This window comes from Phyllobates terribilis, unplaced genomic scaffold (assembly GCF_046119375.1).
Source record: "Phyllobates terribilis strain yellow unplaced genomic scaffold, ASM4611937v1 Scaffold_5__5_contigs__length_657084704, whole genome shotgun sequence".
NCBI lineage: Eukaryota > Metazoa > Chordata > Amphibia > Anura > Dendrobatidae > Phyllobates > Phyllobates terribilis.
The window spans coordinates 390863728-390883248 of record NW_027362765.1 but is presented as its reverse complement, the minus strand read 5'-3'; the positions used below and the strand labels follow the sequence as shown (position 1 = coordinate 390883248).

Below are 19521 nucleotides of genomic sequence, written 5' to 3'. Positions count from 1 at the left end.
ATTAGATCTGCCTAGGGGTCTCCACTTCCCCTTTCCCTAGTTGTTGGGCTCCCTTCCCCTCTTCCCATCGTTGTACACTTGTTCCTTCCCTCACCTTGCGTGACAGTGATTTAGGATGAAAATTATTTTGGACTTCAGACCACCCCTTTAAGTTTCTTACATTAATATTGGCAATGTATCCAAAACAAAGGGACGTTACAAGGAAGATCTGCAATGGATTTGGGGGTTTTTTGCACACCCTTAGGCTAGTCTCCTCTGAAATGACTTGTGCATGCCGCTATTATTTTCACACAGACATTCAGCTCATGTAAGAAAAACCTGAACAGCCCTCGGTCATATGAACGTACCCAAATCATGCGTCTTTGTTTTTTTTATTTGCGCTTTTCATTGCAAAAATGCATGAAATTTCTAGAATGTTTTACAGATTTTACCCAGTGAAATATAGGTTTAATATCGTGTGAAAAATCAAAAGTGACCACAGATGGAGGGGAAAAAAAAAGTAAAATCTATGATTAGCATCAGTAATCAAAGCAGCATCGGTGGCTGCGATCCGTGCGGCCTCCTGAGAGAGCTCCTTAATGAGAGTAATAGGATCGCGGTGACGTTTCTTTTATGCTGCGAGAAATATAAATGATCGATGGAGCAAAACGCTGCACTCAAGTTCTGTAGAATTACTATTGATAAGTAACTTGATTGAGCACCAGGTATCCACCGAAGTAAAGAGTCCAGGCCAAATGCCCTACTTGGCAAGCGGCAGCATCTTTCATCTCGGCAGCCTGGATAGCTTTGGGCAATCAAGAGTCATATGCAATCTTGGCGTTCTTGCAGTAGCAGTCCTATTAAATTTAAGGCCGGTAGACAAATCTGCACAGTTCTCCCTGCCAAACCTGAACAAGTAAGTTGTACCCATCTGTAGTATACTCCGGAGGTAAGACGTGGCCGCGATACAGAACAACTTAAAGTAATATTACAAGGAAGTAAATAATACTCTTTAGAGGAGAATATGAAACGGAATTGACAGCACAAATATATATTTATTGGCCATATAATAATTTTAATAATATTTTTCCAACTCTCCCAGAACTTCTACGAGGACCCCCGAAAAAAGGGGAAACCTCCCGGATTCCGGGAAGAGGTGGCAGTGACCTTCAAGGCTTCTGAAGTCTCCCGATTCCAGGAGGTTTGCACATTAAGATGATGTTTAATTGGGGTTTGGATGGGGCATGACCTATAAATGGGGGGGGGATACAGGTAAAAATGTTCAACTCTGTTTTTCCACTGCAACATAATTGTTCCTTAAATTAAAGGAGTATTCACATCTCACATAGGGATGACATATGGTAGATATACTATCACTAGAAATGAGCAAATCGTTTCGAAGGTAATGGAATTCGTCACAAACTTCATTAAAAAGAAATAGTTTTCACCAGAATCTGATTTTTTTTTTTTGCGATTGGATTTGAATGAATCCACTGAAATGGCCGCCATTTTGCTAAATTCAAAAGGACCGGGATGGGGTTAAAAAAATGTATACTCACCAGGTCTTTACTTGACTTTACTTTGGAGTCTTACAGCAACCAGCAAATTTGGAGTTTCTAGAGCTAAAAGACTTTGTGGCCAAGTCAGTGCAGGAGAGGCCAAAGATGCCTGGTGCCGAAGACCAGACTGAAGAAGAAGACCGGAGTAGGACTGCACAGCGGGATAGGTGAGTGCCTGCTCAGTATAATTTTTTTAATTTTTTTTTACATCTGTTTTTTTGTTCTGGAGTCTTCACAGACCTCTCAGAATAATAATGTAAGTTGGATTTGCACCTAAAAAAATTTAAGTAAATCGAATTTCCTTTACAAATTCGAGCAAAAAGTAGAATTTGAATTTCAGCAGATTCACTCATATCGCCACGGCTGGGGTCACACCAATGTGTCTTATCTCATCTGAGAAAAGAGGTCCGATTACGCTAATCACACTCTGATCAGAGTTTGATCGGAGTGTGATCATAGTGTGATCCTTTTTCTTGTCGGAGAAGAGGAAAAAAAAAAGTTTATCCATCTTCTCCATTCTGTCAGTCTGTGAAAATCGAGTCACACTTGGATGTCATCAGAGTGAAGTCTGATGGTTTCCACAGACTCACTGACTTGTGTTACCGAGTGCGATCCAAATATCGGATGCAAAACATGCATTCTGCAATTTTTTTCCTTGGACAGACTAGGTCCAGGAAAATAATCAGAGATGCACAGACTTATATGATAGCATCCGTCCGAGCGTGATCCGATGTTTTGTCGGATCACGCTCAGACCAAAAATACGGTCGTCTGCACAATCCTTTAGTCGAGCCCCGAGTCAGAGAAAAAAGTTGCATCCGTAAATCAGATCACACCCGGCCAAGCAAGTCAATGAGACCAAGGAAAAAATCGGACCACACTTGGATGACATCCAAGTGTGGTTCGATTTTCACGGACTGACAGAAAAGAGAATATGAAGAATTTTTTTTTACATCTTCTCATCTGTGAAAATCGATCATACTATGATCATGGATTGCTCAGAGTGTGATTTGTATAATCTAACCGATTTTCTCAGATGACAGAAAGCATGGTCGTGTGATCCTAACCTATTACATAACATGGTCGTGTGACCCTAACGTATTACATAACATGGTCATGTGACCCTAACCTATTACATAACATGGTCATGTGACCCTAACGTATTACATAACATGGTCGTGTGACCCTAACCTAATACATAACATGGTCGTGTGACTCTGACCTATTACATAACATGGTCGTGTGACCCTAACCTATTACATAACATGGCCGTGTGACCCTAACCTATTACATAACATGGTCGTGTGACCCTAACCTATTACATAACATGGTCATGTGACCCTAACCTATTACATAACATGGTTGTGTGACCCTAACCTATTACACAACATGGTCGTGTGACCCTAACCTATTACATAACATGGTCGTGTGACCCTAACCTATTACATAACATGGTCGTGTGACCCTAACCTATTACATAACATGGTTGTGTGACCCTAACCTATTACATAACATAGTCGTGTGACCCTATCCTATTACATAACATAGTCGTGTGACCCTAACCTATTACATAATATGGTCATGTGACCCTAACCTATTACATAACATGGTCGTGTGACCCTAACCTAATACATAACATGGTCGTGTAACCCTGACCTATTACATAACATGGTCGTTTGACCCTAACCTATTACATAACATGGTTGTGTGACCCTAACCTATTACACAACATGGTCGTGTGACCCTAACCTATTACATAACATGGTCGTGTGACCCTAACCTATTACATAACATGGTCGTGTGACCCTAACCTATTACATAACATGGTCGTGTGACCCTAACCTATTACACAACATGGTCGTGTGACCCTAACCTAATACATAACATGGTCGTGTGACCCTGACCTATTACATAACATGGTCCTGTGATCCTAACCTATTACACAACATGGTCGTGTGACCCTAACCTAATACATAACATGGTCGTGTGACCCTGACCTATTACATAACATGGTCGTGTGACCCTGACCTATTACATAACATGGTCGTGTGACCCTAACCTATTACATATCATGGTTGTGTGACCCTAACCTATTACATAACATGGTCGTGTGACCCTATCCTATTACATAACATAGTCGTGTGACCCTAACCTATTACATAATATGGTCATGTGACCGTAACCTATTACATAACATGGTCATGTGACCCTAACCTATTACATAACATGGTCGTGTGACCCTAACCTATTACATAACATGGCCGTGTGACCCTAACCTATTACATAACATGGTCATGTGACCCTAACCTATTACATAACATGGTCATGTGACCCTAACCTATTACATAACATGGTCGTGTGATCCTAACCTATTACATAACATGGTTGAGTGACCCTAACCTATTACATAACATGGTCGTGTGACCCTAACCTAATACATAACATGGTCGTGTGACCCTAACCTATTACATAACATGGTCGTGTGACCCTAACCTAATACATAACATGGTCGTGTGACCCTAACCTAATACATAACATGGTCGTGTGACCCTAACCTACTACATATTGATTGGGTGGGTCCGCCGATCACCAGAATGAAGGGGCGCTGATTCAGCACTGACGTCCTTGCATGGCCTTCCCTGCACAGTCGCACCCTGACCAGGGACCTGCAGCTATCCTCGTTCTCATGATTGGAGCAGCTCTCTGCACTGTCAGGTAACATTAGCCTTCAGCCATTGTGAAAAATATTTGCAGACCTTCAGACGGTGCAGTCTAATGTTCTGCTGTCTTTAGTAAATCTGCCCTATTGTGCATTATATACAGTAAATATTGTATTATTTGCTATTTCTTACCTGCTCGGGCAGGAATATCCGCTGATTCTCCAAGCACCAGTTTCACCCTTTTTGCGTGAGTCTTCCCCTGATAGTGGGATTCGGCTACGATTGCGGAGGTGAAGAACATGTTGCAGAGGGTGCAGCACTTATTTTTGTCCACTTCTGTCTCATCACTTTCCTGTGCAATCAATAGAAAGAAAATATCTGTCATTACTTTATACAGTAATAGAGACAAGCAAAGGAACGTGGGGTGACGCGGGTTGCGAGCTTGCACATTTTGGACAAGTTATCGACCAATACCTTATGAATTTTATACATAATTTTTCATCTTTTTACTGCACATTTTACCATTTTTTATGCAGGATGCAGCCAGGCCCTTAAGTGTTGGTTGGGTGAATTGAGGTGCCAGCCCCTTTGGGGTGCAGTTATATAGTGCTGGGCATCCCGCCTGATCTAATAGTATGGGCGTTATTAATAGGCGGTAAGCCACACACTGTGCATCACACATATCTGTGTGACTGGCGCCCTATACAAGCCCCATCTGTGTGCCTTTTTAATACTATGCGTCCACCCCTTCCATGAATTGGTAGGTTTGTGAGTGGTTGCTCCATCAGTATTTTGCACCGGTGTTGCCCCACGCCTTTATCATGGGGATCTGCTGCATCCTGCTAGTGCATTGGTAATCTGACCTGGCGTTTCTTTCTTTGATACAAGCAAAGGAAACGTCATCAATATCACTTCCATGATGAGTATTCAGATGGCACAATAACTGCAGTGGAAAAACTTTTATACTTTTAAGTATTGACGGGAGGAGGGAGGACATTGCAATCAATATCGGCACTGATTTGTTTGGCATCCAGTGGATTTTCCCATTTGCTAAAAGAATGAGTTCAATAAGAAGTGACATAGCCATTGTTTTTGTAGACGAGATCTTTAGAAATTTGCCTTTTAGTTTTTATTTGTAAGGACCGGACTGGGACATTAAAAATAGACTTAAAATCTTCAGAATACTTTCTGTGCTTTTCTAAGTAATATACGGAATGCCAACGTAATACTTTCTAAAATCATCAAACTTTGCAGAAATTATCATTATAAAATAAATATTTGTAATATATTTCATCAGCAAAATATGCTTGTTTCTCCATTTATGACCCTCTTCTTTTCCACCTTCCACCTAATCTCATCATTCGCTTTGAAATACTGGTAAAATCTTTATTGGTTAAAGCAAGACAGGGCTATCAGCTCACTGAGGGGTCAGATTACAGCTGAGGATATATAGGGATAGAGAGGTACAGACACAGAGATTCATGCTGCTGCTTTCTAGTAAAGTGTTTTATCTCAACCCCAGAGCTGGAATTACAGCAACACTGCTCAGTAGTGCTGCATACTGTACTCTAAACTGCTTCTGAACATGGGCTACATAGAGACAAGAGAGCAGGAATCCGTCATGTTTGTGTGTGTTGTGTATGGGAGACTTCATTTTAATTATTTTCCACCCACTAGCTCAGAGACATGGGCCAAAATCCCACCTGAGCAATGCCTGCGACAAGTTTCTCCATACAGGAGGCGTCTTGAAGCTGCATCACCAACAAAGGCTTTTGTATGAAGTAAATGAATAAATTTTAGTAAGCGTGTTCAATACTTTTTCCCTGTGTCATTTCTCATTATTACACAAAATTTATGTACATCTATGGATAATTTTTTTTGACTGTGTAGATTGGATGGGTTGTTACCGACATCTGGTGAGAATTTCATGTCAATAGAACTTTTAAAAATACAGTACAGACCAAAAGTTTGGACACACCTTCTCATTTAAAGATTTTTCTGTATTTTCATGACTTTGAAAATTGTACATTCACGCTGAAGGCATCAAAACTATGAATTAACACATGTGGAATTATATACTTAACAATAAAGTGTGAAACAACTGAAAATATGTCTTGTATTCTAGGTTCTTCAAAGTAGCCACCTTTTGCTTTGATGACTGCTTTGCACACTCTTGGCATTCTCTTGATGAGCTTCAAGAGGTAGTCACCGGAAATGGTTTTCACTTCACAGGTGTGCCCTGTCAGGTTTAATAAGTGGGATTTCTTGCCTTATAAATGGGGTTGGGACCATCAGTTGTGTTGTGCAGAAGTCAGGTGGATACACAGCTGATAGTCCTACTGAATAGAATGTTAGCTGTTTTTTTCTTGCCATAATACAAATTCTAAGTAAAGAAAAATGAGTGGCCATCATTACTTTAAGAAATGAAGGTCAGTCAGTCCGAAAAATTGGGCAAACTTTGAAATTGTTCCCAAGTGCAGTTGCAAAAAACATCAAGAGCTACCAAGAAACTGGCTCACATGAGGACTTCCCCAGGAAAGGAAGACCAAGAGTCACCTCTGTTTCTGAGGATAAGTTTATCTAAGTCATCAGCCTCAGAAATCGCAGGTTAACAGCAGCTCAGATTAGAGACCAGGTCAATGCCACACAGAGTTCTAGCAGCAGACACATCTCTACAACAACTGTTAAGAGGAGACTGTGCAGCAGGCCTTCATGGTAAAATAGCTGCTAGGAAACCACTGCTAAGGACAGGCAACAAGCAGAAGAGACTTGTTTGGCCTAAAGAACACAAAGAATGGACATTAGACCAGTGGAAATCTGTGCTTTGGTCTGATGAGTCAAAATTTGAGATCTTTGGTTCCAACCACCGTGTCTTTGTGCGATGCAGAAAAGGTGAACGGATGGACTCTACATGCCTGGTTCCCACCGTGAAGCATGGAGGAGGAGGTGTGATGGTGTGGGGGTGCTTTTCTGGTGACACTGTTGGGGATTTATTCAAAATTGAAGGCATACTGAACCAGCAAGGCTACCGCAGCATCTTGCAGCGGCATGCTATTCCATCCGGTTTGCGTTTAGTTAGACCATCATTTATTTTTCAACAGGACAATAACCCCAAACACACCTCCAGGCTGTGTAAGGGCTATTTGACCAAGAGGGAGAGTGATGGGGTGCTACGCTAGATGACAAGGCCTCCACAGTCACCAGACCTGAACCCAATCAAGATGGTTTGGGGTGAGCTGGACCGCAGAGTGAAGGCAAAAGGGCGAACAAGTGCTAAGCATCTCTGGGAACTCCTTCAAGATTGTTGGAAGACCATTTCCGGTGACTACCTCTTGAAGCTCATCAAGAGAATGCCAAGAGTGTGCAAAGCAGTCATCAAAGCAAAAGGTGGCTACTTTGAAGAGCCTAGAATATAAGACATATTTTCATTTGTTTCACACTTTTTGGTTAAGCATATAATTCCACATGTGTTAATTCATAGTTTTGATGTCTTCAGTGTGAATGTACAATTTTCATAGTCATGAAAATACAGAAAAATCTTTAAATGAAAAGGTGTGTCCAAACTTTTGGTCTGTACTGTATATTTACTTAAAAAAATGGTAACGTGTTAAATACTTTTTCCCCCCGCTTTGAATAGATTGATAGATAGTGTCACGTAGTGACAAGGGACTGTAAGCACCTTCCCGAACCCTCGAATTAGGGGTGCATTAGACTATACCTGTCCCCCAGATTACCCCAGATGGTGGAGATGCCGGGGTCTCGAACCTTACTATGCTTCTGTCTTACCCTTATCTGTTTCCTACCCAACCCAGGGAGGTGTGAGGCAGAAGTGTATAGCCAAACACTAACCAGACAGGGATAAAAGAAAACTATAATCATACTAATACACTCACAAAACAACACAGTGGGAAACAGGGGAATCATAGGAAGGGGAAACCAAATGGGAGAGGATGAGGATAAACATGCAAACCAACTCCCTGCAGAATACTCCTGATAAACTCTCTAACCTCCTACTACAAATACTCAACTCTCTCCTTTAACTCCAAACCAGGTAGTGGTAACTATCACTGGCAAGATCAAAAGCAAGGAAGAGTATAATAAGAATAACAAACTCAGAACAGCTGATACAACGCAAGACAGAGAACTCCATAAGTCCAACTAAGCAGTTTAACCCTTTCAGCACCAGAGCAAAGAAAGCCAGAACTGCTAATAGGACGGTGAAGCCGTTCTAACTACTGCAGGTGTATGTGTCACCAGACAATGCGATCGTCTGACCACACTCTGTCGCGGTATCCCCGTGACAGACAGATAAATAGATAGATAAATGGGATAATAAAACATTCCACCTGTTGCTCGCAATTAGTAAAAAATGTGATTACCACCACCGCTAAAGAAAATATTCATCATGACAAAATGTTGGTGTAAAAATGTCTCTATAACTTACCGGAGGAAGGCATAAAGCAGTTATGTGCAGCTATAAACCTGCCAGTGCAATTGATCCCAATCATCTAATGAATAATTCACAATCAGCGGGGGAATCATTACAGTGTGATAAACTAGTCAGTGATAGTAAGGGGAGACGCATGGGTGCAGCGCACAACGGCCGGGAAAGTCACCACCTGTATGTGACCTCACAGGAGTAGACGACCGCGGCTACAAAGTTACGCGATGCCAGAATACACAACAGGCAGAGCGGCGAATTGATAGGAAAGCTATGGGAGATTAAGAGGAAACTATCCAGAAACAACGGCAGACTGTGCAGGTGCGATACACTGGCGAAATCCGCAGCGCCTTCACATCGCACCGACACAGCAGCTTCACATCAGGAGAAAGACTCCTCACTCCGAGAACATATCACAGGTAAGAAACGAGCAGCACGACTACAGAGGTGTCCACGCTTAACGTTCCACAAATTTTATTAAAGGGGTTCTCTCAAGAACAAAGTACATTTTAATCAAGAGATCCTGGAATAAAAATAAATTCCATAATTGGATGTTAAAAAACCCTCCAATTTCTCATTATCCAAATTCAATACATTATAGCGACATGCAGGCTGAAATGAACATCACAACCGCTGGGTGGCCACATATAGATACATACATTATAAACATCTCCTGACAGAGTATCACTAAATCATGTATCATGTAAAATCTTGTACCACTCATGTCAGGATATTTCCAGATAAGAGTAAAGTTTAAGGGGTTGTCTACTACTTGGACCACCCTTTCTCAATTACTATATTACCCCATGTAAAATAAAAACAGCTTGTACTCACCGCCGATGCCGGTGCCATTCCAGCAATGTCAGCGCCGGGTTTCCTGATGCCGTTATGTCACATATACCCAATGAGCGTCCGTTTATGGGTCTCTTCAGTCTCACTTCTTTCGGATGTAACTGATATCCGGAGGAAGTCAAAAGCAGCAGTTCAGCCTTCAACTGAAGGAAGTGAGAGGGAAGTGGCCCATTAGCGGCTGATTGGCTGCAGGGCTCACTTGACATAACAATGTCACGCGAGCCCCGGGAGATCCGGCACAGACATCATTGAAACGGCACTGGCACCGGAGGTGAGTACAGGTGTGTTTATTTTACATGGCAGAATAAAGTAATTAAGAAGGGGCTGTCCGAATAGTGGACAACCCCTTTAAGGAAGGACACATCTGTATAGAGAAAATTATTCTGCACGTATATATCTGTGTGCGTGTGCTTATGTATTTGTGCATGTAGGCATCAGAGGGTGTAGACGTGTTCCCATGTGGAGAAGTATCAGAGAATATAAAGTGCATTTGGTGGCATTTTCTTTTGTGCACGTTTTTGGGGCAAATGAGTAGGCACGAGTCTAGACTTCTGTGCAAATCTGTAAAATAGTTTTTCTCCTTTGTGGAGATCCAGATCCAGAGAGAATAACAGGCAAATCTCAATGGGAATGGTATGCAAATAACCTCTCCTCCAGAAGGAAGCAAGGTCCTTCTTGTGCCACCAATTAGTTGCAATCTGGTAGGTCAATGTTTGACCCATTAAAAGTCATGCCTCAAGACTCTTCAAGGGCACGTGCTTCTAAATAAATGTATCACCTATCAACAGGACAGGTGATAAATGTATGAACAGTGTCCGCCTGACTACTGGAGTCTCAAAGTCCTGAGTGAATGGAGTGGACGTGCGCATGTATGACCATCGCTCCATTCACTTCTGTAGGCCTGTTGGAGCAATAGAGCACACGAGAAGTGAGCGGCCTCATGCGTGCACATTAAGGTGTGGGATCGTTATATGGACTGCATGGTTTAGATCTAGTCATGGATTTAACTCTATGTATTGCAAAAGGTGAAATCCATGGTGAAAATCTGCACCATAAATTGATGTTTCTCCGCAGTATATGGAATTGGTAAAATCTCACATGACGGATTAAAATGACTCTTGAAAAGCAAAATCGTGGTTTCAAGGCTAAAATAGTTGCATCCCTCAAATCCTGAACACCCAATAAAAAAAATATATCAACAGCCAAGGCCTATTGTGTGACCGTGACATAGTCTTTATATGCGAAATTGTGAATTCCTGATACAGTGAAGCATAAATGTGTTTCTATCGAGAGAAATATAGATATTTTTAACAAATGATGAAGCCAAGGATGGGTCATTATTAATCCTAGTCCATGCATCTTTTAGATAATCCTTTTGATAATTGGTGATTATCTTCTGTCTTCGTTTTTCCCCCCTCGATTTCTTGCAAATCTTCTAAAAAGATTCTGCATCAAAAGCAATCAGCCATCTTACTGGCCAAAGAGAGTCCATCATTTCCAGCCCGCTGCTCAAACCACCACCACAGGCCTTTCATTTCTTCGCTTTTCTATCTTCTATTCCTCCGGCACAAAGCTCGAATCTCAGCAAACTCGAATGTATCAAGATTTAATTTATTCCACATTTCAATCATTTATTACGTAGATGGAAAAAGCTATTTGCATCAATACTCAGCCGCCGCGCATCGCATTAAAATACGTCTTTGATGACTGTTCTGCTTAATTACCACTCCAGTCCGTGCATAATTCACAACAAGGCTATAAAACTGCAAAAATAAATGAATGGATGGGCGCAGTGAATGCACCGACTACTGTATCCATTGCGTCCTGTACCGTCTCCGTTATTCCCATGTCAAACACATTAATCAAGGCCCCGTTGCTCTTTCATGTTTGTACTGGTCAGATTTATACGGGAGGTGTACCTACAAATTACACAACGGACTGTCCTTGTATATGTCACCAGGACAGAACCAGCAGTAATTACTAAGAAGCAACGGTCTCACTTGTAAATGCTTATTAAATGTCACAGTCTCTAAAGGAATTGTGTCAATAAAACCTAACAGGGGATGATAATGCCAAGTAACACCAGCAGAATGTTTTAAGAAAAATGTCAAAAGTTTCAAAGATTCTACAAAAAACATTCTTCATTCCTATGCAACAAGGTGTATTAATGTGACAAAAAATGATAAAGAAAAAGCAAAAATGCACACTTTACAACTTTTATAGTCAATTGTTCTGGAAGCTAAACATTTGAGGAGCAAAAAGTGTGATTTCATGAACATGGCCTTCTCTCGCTTCCAACACATCCTACAATGCAATGCTATTGGACTTTAGGGTTCCATCTAATGATGGAGGATCCTGGAGTAAACGCATTTGAGACCTGGTTTCCAGGAAGTTTTAGGCTTGGCAATACCTAGGAGATTTGCCAACTATTTTGGGAGTGCAGAAGGTCTCCACTTTTTTTCTGGAGATTCCAGGACATTTTGGGAGAGTTGGCAAGTATGCAAATAGGCATAGACTTCAGATGGGGTCAGACGCAGAGGCACATATAAAATGGAGGTGATCAAAAAGGAGGATCTTGGTATAAATGCATTTGAGACCTAGTTTCTAGGACGTTTTAGGAGGGTTGGCAGTACCTAGCGGATTTGCCAACTATTTTGGGAGTGCAGAAGGTCTCCACTTTTTTTCTGGAGATTCCAGGACATTTTGGGAGAGTTGGCAAGTATGCAAATAGGCATAGACTTCAGATGGGGTCAGACGCAGAGGCACATATAAAATGGAGGTGATCAAAAAGGAGGATCTTGGTATAAATGCATTTGAGACCTAGTTTCTAGGACGTTTTAGGAGGGTTGGCAGTACCTAGCGGATTTGCCAACTATTTTGGGAGTGCAGAAGGTCTCCACTTTTTTTCTGGAGATTTCAGGACATTTCGGGAGAGTTGGCAAGAATGCAAATAGGTATAGACCACAGATGGGGTCAGATGCAGTGGCACATATGAAATGGAGGGGGTTAAATAGGAGGATCTTGGTGTGAACGCATTTGAGACCTGGTTTTCAGGAAGTTTTAGGCGGTTTGGCAGTGTCTAAGAGATTTGGCAGGAGTGCAGAAGTCTCCACTTTTTTCGAGAGAGTCCAGGACATTTCGGGAGAATTGGCAAGTGTGCAAAAAGGTATAGACCACAGATGGGGTCAGACGCAGTAGCACATATAAATTGGAAGGGGTGAAATAGAAAAAAAAAGAACTATTCTTCCATTATGGTACTGGCTTTTGCCACCCAAAACAGAAATGTCTGGTATTTGTCCTCCTTTCCATGGCCTTTCCAAAATCATTGCTAGCAAAAATGCGGCAAAAATTACTGCCACCCAAAGATTAAATGGACATTATCAATCTGTACTTAAATGATGCAGCATGTCATGGGAACTACATGTGACTACAACATACAGACTTGCTGAAAATTTTAGACATGATTTTCCTTGGGCAACTAGTTGACAGAATCCGTGCTGAATTACAGATTTGCAAGAAGTCAAAGGGCAGCCGCTAGGTCATATAGCATGGTCATAGGTGAGGAAGCCCTTATATTACCAATCAGAATAAAGTTGGAATGAATACAAAGAGGGTCAGAAAAAGAGAGTTTGGGGAATATTTGGATCCATCAAAGGAAATGATTCTGAAGATCCACTCTCCAATCATACAGAACATGCGAAGAAACACTATTACTTGTATCATAAGAAATATACCCTAACGGTAAGTGACTGGCTCTAAAGTCACCTCCACATGTGGATATAGTTCTACCAACTACACTTCAGTAAGTTCTTCTCTTACGGTTGCAAGGTCTATCTAGGGTCAGCAAGGCCTACCAGTGTGCCAGCCGATCCTCCGATGGGCCGATCCTTCGATGGGCCAGTACAATGCTGAACAGGTTTTGGAATCCAGTCCAAAGAGTTAACACAATAATAACAGATTTACTTTAATTGACCATGAAAATAAGTTGATGATGTGTAGCCTAACCTTCAGCTCATTACCAGCAGATAAACTTATGTCATGCAATATGAGTTAAGGCAGAAGTGTAAAAAACTTTTAATGGAGCATTTTATCTGGTGACTATTTGACCTAACGTATGTGACTTTACTTTTCTTCTGAAATGTGTTTCGAAAATTAAAATAAATCAATAAAATCTATGATTCTGAGCTTTATAGAAAATGTTCCCACTTTGATACATGCACATGAACATTGCGTGGCTTCGCTTTGATACACAATTTCCCAGGAGGCAGTTAATTGAAGTGGTTACTTTGTATATTGGAATATATTAAATGCAGAACACTTGATAATTCCGTGATGCAGAAACGCTAATTACAGAGATCAAAATGGAATTTGTCTGTTCATATACAGTATAAACGGCATAGGCACGGATCGGCGTCTACTCCTTGAAACATAGATAATATATTCAGATATCTATAGTAAAATATTGCTACTCTTTCTGGCCCCTTATTGATTAAACCCTTAGTGAGGGAACCAATTTTGACCTGAATGACAAAGCCAAATTTTACAATTCTGACCACAGTCACTTTATGAGGTAATATCTCTGGAACGCTTCAACAGATTCCACTGATTCTGAAATAGTTTTTTCGTGACATATTGTACTTCATGAGAGTTTTGCATCAATGGATCCCAGTACGATTCAATGGATCCCAGTGATTCTGAGATAGTTTTTTTGTAACATATTGTACTTCATGATAGGTTGTATTTATTTGTGAAAAAATCTGAAATTTGGTGAAAATGTGGAAATTTTGACAATTTTCAAACTTTTAATTTTTATGCCCTTAAACCAAAGTGTTATGTCACACAGAATAGTTAATAAATAAGATTTCCCACATGTCTACTTTACATTAGCACAATTTTTTAAACATTTTTTTTTTTTCGTTAGGAAGTTATAACAAAATGTACAAAACCATTTTTTAGGGACCACATTACATCTGAAGTGACTATGAGTAGCCTATATGTCAGAAAATACCTAAAAGTGACACAATTCTAAAAAACTGTAACCCCCAAGGTGCTCATAACCACATTTAAGAAGTTTATTAACCCTCCAGGTGCTTCACAGGAACTGAAGTAATGTGGAAAGAAATAATGAACATTTAACTTTTTTTTCACAAAAATTTTACTTTAGACCCAATTTTTTTTATTTTCACAAGGTTAACAGAAGAAAATGGCCCCCAACATTTGTTGTGCAATTTCTCCTGAGCATGCCGATATCCCATACGTGGAGGAAAACTACTGTTTAGGCGCACAGCAGTGCTCAAAAGAGAAGGAGCACTGTTCGACTTTTTGAACGCAACATTGTCTGGAATTGAGAGCGGATACGCTATGTCGCGTTTGGAGAGCCCCTGATGTGCCTAAACAGTGGAAACCCCCCACAAGTGACCCCATTTTGGAAACTACACCCCTCAAGGATTTTATCCAGGGATATAGTGAACATTTTGAACCCACAGGCACAACACAGAATTTGACAACATTAGATCATCATATTGAAAAAGTTCATTTTTTTTTACAAAAAGCTTGCTTTAGCCCCAAATTTCTCACTTTTGCAAGAGGTAACACTGAAAAGTGGTCCCCCCAGTTTGTTGCCCACTTTCTTACAAAAGCGGCAATACCCCACGTGTAGTCAAAAAGGTCTGTTTGGACAAATAGCAGGGCTCGAAATGGAAGGAACAATATTTGAATTTTGAAACTCCCCATAACCGATTCCATTTTGGAAACTAGGCCCCTCAAGGATTTTATCCAGGGGTATAGTGAGTATTTTGAACCCAAAGGTTCAAAGGGAGTCAGAATAGTAAGAACAAACAAGAATTTTTTTTCCACAAGAAAGGGTAATATTTTCTGCAACAGATTTGCAGATTATGTCCTTCATCAGAATATTGACTTCACAGCAGGTAGAACATGAGACTCAATAGTAGATGGTGGAAGTCAAGTGTACGAAATCACATCAAGGCCTTGTGCAAACTGCAGCCAAGGTCACCCGTACAGAAGCAAGATCCGGCAGAAGGTTATAGTCACTGAAGCTGAGCAGAATCAAGGTGAAGAGCAGGAAAGCAATAAATCTTTACCGAAGCTTGTGTATGCAGGAATATGGAAGGTGCGGAAAATCAAGAGAATAAGGAGCCTGGGAGGAAATAAATCAATATTTCTCAGATTACCTACTTTTTATAGTATATGGTCCAATACTTACCATTCTAAAGTGCTATGTTAAATCAGATCTATCACTAGATTTCACAATACAAACTGCTCTCTTAGACACGACTGGTGTACTTACTGTGAAAATCCACATCGGAGTGACCGTCTAATCCTGATATTATATTGAGCATTTTATGAGTCCAGCTAAAGAATGAGAGAGCTCCTTATCCCAAGTGGGTTCAGTCTGTGACCACCAAGCCTGACTGACAGCTGCAAATTGTTCTGAGCAGTGTGAGATCTCAGCAGGAAGGAGGTATATTGAGGAGATGCCAATCAGGCTACATGGATTATCAAAGTGAGCACACCAGACTCATCAGATCTAAGAGATCAATTTAATAATGTATTGTGAAATCTGGTGACATATCTGCTTTAAGAGTTTCATAAAATATCCAAACTGGTCCAAAAGTATTTTCATGGATAGCATAACATCCAAAGTGCTCACTATTACACTGTGGCACGTGTAATTGAATCAGGACAATTTTTGTTACCAAACATTTTTTTAAAAGTTTTGAACCTTTTTTTGTACTCTTTAAAATGCAAAGAGATAATTATGGTTATGGTTCCTGAATACTGTAGTATATTCCATGACAAAAGCTTAAAGCACCACTCCGGCATTTTTTCTATTTCACCGCCGGAGTGGTATCACTAATGATGTTCCCTACCCATAGCATTATACTTACCAGCCACCATCTTCTTCTGTTCTTGGTGCCACTCTGGTCGTCTTCTGCTAGTTGTGACCAGCTGGATTGCTCCAGTGTTTGCTGGACGGACTGGAGGTCAATGTAAGTCTATGAGAGCCCGATCATGGGCTCATGACCTTTACCTCTGATTTCAGGTCAGCTGGAAGTTGCAGTTACAAGATGGCAGAACGGAACCGGAGCGGCACTGGGAAGTGTTAAACACGGTAAGTATGGTATAGTATGGTATGGTATTAAACATGATAAGTATAAGAATAGGGGCAGGGAATAACGTTAATGACACCACTCCGGCAGTGAAATAAAAGACGCGTCAGTGGTGCTCTAAGCCGTGGCTTACCAATCTACTCAGTCCCCTAAATGCCGAATTTAGCAGGTGGCCAGTACCCAAGAACCAAATAACAAAGAAAGTTATAACATATGTCGTACGACCGACTTAAGCCATACACATTAGATGGTTGCCGGTAGAACAATACTTCAGCCGATCGTTCTGCCAGCAGAAATCTCGGCCGTCTTTCCCATACATAGGCCAAGACCTCCTGTGTTCTCTACAAGAAAGCCCCTGACAGACATCTCTGCTGGCGACTTATCTCCGGGAGAACTAAGCAATTGGCAGTCTAAAATTAGACATGTCCGATCAACATCTTCCATGACGATCAGTTGGCAGGCGCCCCCATCCACATTAGAATTTCAGCCGAACCCATCGATATTACTGACATTAGTCTAAAGTTTATGGGGGGGCTTTACAATGAAGACCATTCCATCAAGGTTATCATTGTTATGGTGGGGGCAACAGAGCTGCATGGCGAAACCACCAACAGAAGCCCCAGCGGAGGTCGCAATCAAAAATGCTAACAAATCCTTAGTGACATCCATACACTTATCTCAGACCCGAAACCCAGACCACACAGTCCTGGACCTGGGGCAATCGCACTAGTCATCAGCATTGCATTGGTCGCCATCACATCCAGATCGGAGTAGGGGCCAAATACTTTGGAAAAGAAAGCCGAAAATAAAAAAAGCAGTTGAATGATCCTTTGAAGAGTCGTGTCACAAAACCTTAGGAATCACAGTAATTATTACATTTCATCTGATCCTGGTTACAAATGAAGGGACTGAAGCAACCCCCCGCGTGGCACTTATTGATCTGACGGCTGCCATCTTTCCTTATAACCATTCCCTGCTTCTTTCATGAAGGTCAGGGCACCCCACGCCTCCCCGGTAAATGATGGCATCATACACGACTCTTTTGCTAATGAAGAAATCCTTTTCATCTCTGCCCTTCACCCACAGTCGTCTTTTCTCCAATATAACAGTAGGATGCCATTTTATGTAACAGGCACTAAAAATATTTAGACAGCAGCATTTGGTGCCCAGCGGGAAACCTGCAGACAGATAAACAGATAAAATATTCTGAGCGCTCAGTGTGGAAGGAAATGTGCGGTGCTTAAGTATTGGGGGGGGGAATACAGATCTGCGCAATGTGAAACCGAGCCAGCATCACCATTATTATGGACGTGGATGAGAGGAGGAGGCGTGTAGTTTTATTGAAGGAAAGCTTTAAATAAAACAACGGCTAAAAAGATATCAAAGATGGCACAAAGTGGAGCAAAAACTGCCTTGGCCATAGCGCTAGTCATATACTACTCATGGTATATTACATTTAAAGACGGAAGAGCCAAGATGGAACCCAGTCTGTTGGGTGACGTCAATGGTCCAATGCAGAATTATCGGCATTCTTCTAGACACTTGGGGAAAAAAAGACTCCATTACTGCCCTTGACCTCTCGCTACTTCTCTACTTGGTTTCTTGTGCACCATTTTTTCAAGCAGACGGGGACCAAGGCACAAAGGAGGCACGAAATAGTCACGGAAGGCAGAGAACATACATTATTGAGAGACAGTCTCAAAGTGGGGCTGACGTTTCCACTAGTGCGCTTTGTGCCAACCACCTGAGATTATCAAACTTTCAGACGCCAACCTCCAAAAGTCAGCAATTATGTTTATATGACTGGTGTCATCTTATGTGGCACAAAGGTCTTTCAGAGGTAGCGGTTGCACCAAGGTACAAGTGCAACCGCTACTTCTGCACATCCTATAGCTTCTACTCAGCCTCCAAAGTCTGGCTGCTATGGGGGTCTAACATCTCGGGGGGTCTAAATGGCATCACTCCTGCAGGCTCAATGGCTCATAAATGTGTGAAAGATAAAGGTCCAATTTCTGGAAATCACACCTGTCTCACAAAAGGGGACCCTGTCTAGGGCCCATTAACATCTTTAAGAGGACTGAAAATCGCGATGGCAGCATGTCCTCATGGGAATCCCTTTTTACGAATACTAAGAGGGAATTTTTATGTTGCTGTAAAAACTTAGTGCATATAGAGGCAGAAATGTAAGATCCTTTGGGATTCATGTCATAAGAGACAGGTATGGACCAACACTGATTAGGAAAAAGGCATTGAGCAGTCTTGTGGTCATGGCCTCGGAATTGCAGTTTGGTGGAATTTTGTGTTTATTCAGATTTTAAAAATCCACTTTCAAGTGTCTAAAGAAACTTTTTTGTTCCACAAAAGAAGCCTTTTCTTACAACAAACCACAAAATCCATACAGAAAAGGTTGCAAGAACACAAAATCAGCATCTCCAGTGGCCAGATCAGCACAGGTAAACACTAAAGCATAATTACCAATATCTTGGTTTAGGTTCCACCCACAGGGCAACCAGCCCCAGAAACAGTAAAAAAAGGACAGGACCAACCACTTTTGCACTTTGGATTTTTACCAAAAATTTGAGACAGTCCTAGCAAATTTGGGTTTGTTGGGAAACTTGGGTTGTGCAACAAAGAAAAAAATTACAAATGGCTCAGATTGGTTTAAAAAAAGTGTCACTCGCCCTCCGATCCCCCACAGATACTATTTGGACACTTAACCGGTCTTCGCTGGTCTCCACTTACCGGTTGCAACACAGAAAATGGCAATAAATCTTACAGCCAATCACGTAAAGTGTTATTCCCCACATTTATAGTTATCACCTATCCACTGGATGGATTGGTGGTGGTCCGACTACTGTGACCTCCACTGATTCCGAGAACGGGGCTCTGAAATGTCCCGTC

General features: G+C 41.4%; 1 protein-coding gene across 4 annotated transcripts in view; it reads right to left on the bottom strand.

The window, feature by feature from the left end:
* ZMAT4 (zinc finger matrin-type 4) overlaps positions 1 to 19521 on the bottom strand; it is a 575021-nt gene that overhangs the window by 404330 nt on the left and 151170 nt on the right. For 2 of the 4 annotated variants that reach the window (XM_073684978.1, XM_073684980.1), the window contains one exon: positions 4390 to 4558. In XM_073684978.1, coding sequence (XP_073541079.1) covers positions 4390 to 4558 — 169 coding nt within the window. The remainder of the gene's footprint in view (positions 1 to 4389; positions 4559 to 19521) is intronic. The other 2 variants (XM_073684979.1, XM_073684982.1) reach the window with 1 other exon arrangement.